Raw genomic sequence first — 2,500 nt, forward strand, 5'->3', positions numbered from 1 at the left:
AACCCCTACAAGAAGTTTTCCTGATGATACCAGACCTCCAGTGATTTAGCAGCTCTCGTAACCTGCTATTGTTTGGTATTGTAAGCAGCTTCTATTTTCTTTAAGTCTAAGTCACTGTTTCAATTTTTTAGTCTTTTGTTTTTTGCTAGGGTAGCGACCTAATGACATTATACGTTACGAGAGTTGCTACATGGTACGACTGTACCAGACATTGCATGGAGGATCTTATTTGTCCAAACGAAAAGTATTTTTTTTTTAGAGGGAGGTATCACTTTGATATAGTTGCATCCCACCAATGTCAACACTGTTGCCTCATTCGCTAACTTAGAGCTAATTAAATGTTTCCGTAGCTCTTCATGAAAGTGCTCTCAGGTGCAAAGGTACTGGGTATGAACTAGATTTATCCTTTTTTGGCTTTTATTTTTTAGTTTGACGAAAAGGTTATTGATCTTGAAGCGGGGCTTGCTAAAGCGAAAAAACAGACCGACGACCTAAAAAAAAACAACAAGAAAACAAAAGTCAGAGCCGACAAATTTCAACACCAATGCGAAGATCTACAAAAGAGATTGGTCAGTATTTCTAGTTGTAATTTAATTACAATTGAGGGTAATCTTTTAATGATTGTCGTTACTTTTCTTAATTCTATCCAGGAGTAAAATGAAGGTCCAGTGACGTACCCATTAACGGTAGAGTCTACGTTAAATTCTTCTGTTTGGAGGCTATTTGAAGTCCAAATGCGAAGTCACTTAGAAATTAACTTGACATAAATGAGACTCCACGTCCTCTCGTTCTTAAAACAACTGTCCGAGGCCTGGATCGAAGAAACCTGAAAACTTTTCGGGCCCAAAAAGCAATTCGTGAAACAAAGACAGGCTTAGTTAACTCTGAAAATTTGATCATTGAACGTGTTTCCAAGATCAGAGAAAACAAAATAATTGCAAATTTCGCTATTTGAAATGGTCTCCTTTTGACGATAAAAAGCGTTTTATGTCACACGAAATATGCCCTAATTGTTGTGTCTTTCGAGAAACGTAAACTTCACAAAGAGGCTATTCTTCACCACCCCCTGTCGGTGAGTGTACCTTGCAGAGTCTAAGCCTTGAATTAAACTTTGAAAACAGTAGATGATAAGACATCCCGGAATTCGTACTAGAAGATGTTGTAATAACGTTTTCAAGTCATTCATACTTGTTTCGAAATTTCCTTGATCGAAACATTGAATCAAAATGGTGAAACGTTTTCGCTTGATAAAATTATATTTTCGCATTGTTTTCACAGAATGAACGACAAAAGGCTATCGATGAACTCAATGAGAAATTAGAGGAATTCAAGAAAAAGGAATCTTTTGGTTTGTACAAAAGCAGCAGCGACTCAATGGCAAGTTTGAGCAAAGACAGTAGTGAAAGTGTTTCAGTTATTAGTCTTGTCGAAAAACCATCGCAACAACTTGGTCCAACAGGAGAAAAACTTGCCATACAATCACCGAAATCATCAAAAATTCAAGCTGTTGTTGTGGAATCCCAAGAAACAAAAAATGAAGAACTCAACAAGCTTAAGGAGAGTTTGCAGCGAGTCCAGGACGAGCTAAAAGTTGAGAAAGAGAAGTCTGCGGCTTTTGAAGTAGAGTTTTCCTCACTTCAATCGGACAAAGTCAAAGTTGAACAAGAAAGAAGTGATTTAGAGATTCAACTTGAAGACGCCAAACGAGAAAATGAACGCGCGGTTGAAGAGCTAAATCAGAAGATAGAGGACTTCGAAAGAGAAAACAAGAGGTATCCAAACTCCAACCTCGTTCCCAGGGTCTCTCAACGACAAAGGACTCAGAAAAGAGAGACTCTGGGAAGGAGGTTGTACAAATTCTTCGTGTATTAACAATCCATACTAAATTGTTTTCGGCTCCGTTTTTGGACTTTGAACTTTTTTTTGGAGGGGAGGGGGAAGGGGGGGCAGTCACGATTTGGCTACGCATGCGTAAAATTTCGTTTGCCTCGTAGACGCCGCCCAAATTGAATTCGAACACGGTATCTCCTCATTCAGAGGCAATCGCGATGACCACTAAAGCACAGACGACTATGCGACAGACTAACGGGGAAATATGTAATAAAAAATTGTGTGAGAACAGCAACTAGTAAAGCATCTGAGCACTGGTTTTGATTCGAATCATTGCCGCTAACAACAGTTTTAATTGTGAGCAACTTTAGGGAATTGAACTGGATATCGACAAGATTCTGTAAAGAAAAAAAAAACCCACAAAAATACTGTGAACTTCATAGGAAATCGGCTAAAAATCCTTCGAGCAAAGTGTGGGCTACCTGTAGCCTCTTGTTCTGGCAGTAGAGCATCTTTCAGTTGATTTCCTCAAGCTGACCAAATCCAAGGCGATTATTTGGGCCACAGTCATAACAATTCGCTCCGACAAAGTGTTAACGCTGGAGACGTCAGCACGGAAATCTTTCTTACGGTACTCCATTTAATTTTATCAACTCGTTTGATCAGAGCA

The 2,500-nt window shown here is 39.0% G+C and overlaps 1 protein-coding gene across 1 annotated transcript in view; it reads left to right on the forward strand.

The window, feature by feature from the left end:
* LOC137984471 (chromosome partition protein Smc-like) overlaps positions 1–2,500 on the forward strand; it is a 17,269-nt gene that overhangs the window by 7,646 nt on the left and 7,123 nt on the right. Inside the window, exons 7-8 of the mRNA XM_068831641.1 lie at positions 429–569; positions 1,279–1,772. Coding sequence (XP_068687742.1) covers positions 429–569; positions 1,279–1,772 — 635 coding nt within the window. The remainder of the gene's footprint in view (positions 1–428; positions 570–1,278; positions 1,773–2,500) is intronic.

This window comes from Montipora foliosa, chromosome 14, assembly GCF_036669935.1.
Source record: "Montipora foliosa isolate CH-2021 chromosome 14, ASM3666993v2, whole genome shotgun sequence".
Lineage (NCBI taxonomy): Eukaryota > Metazoa > Cnidaria > Anthozoa > Scleractinia > Acroporidae > Montipora > Montipora foliosa.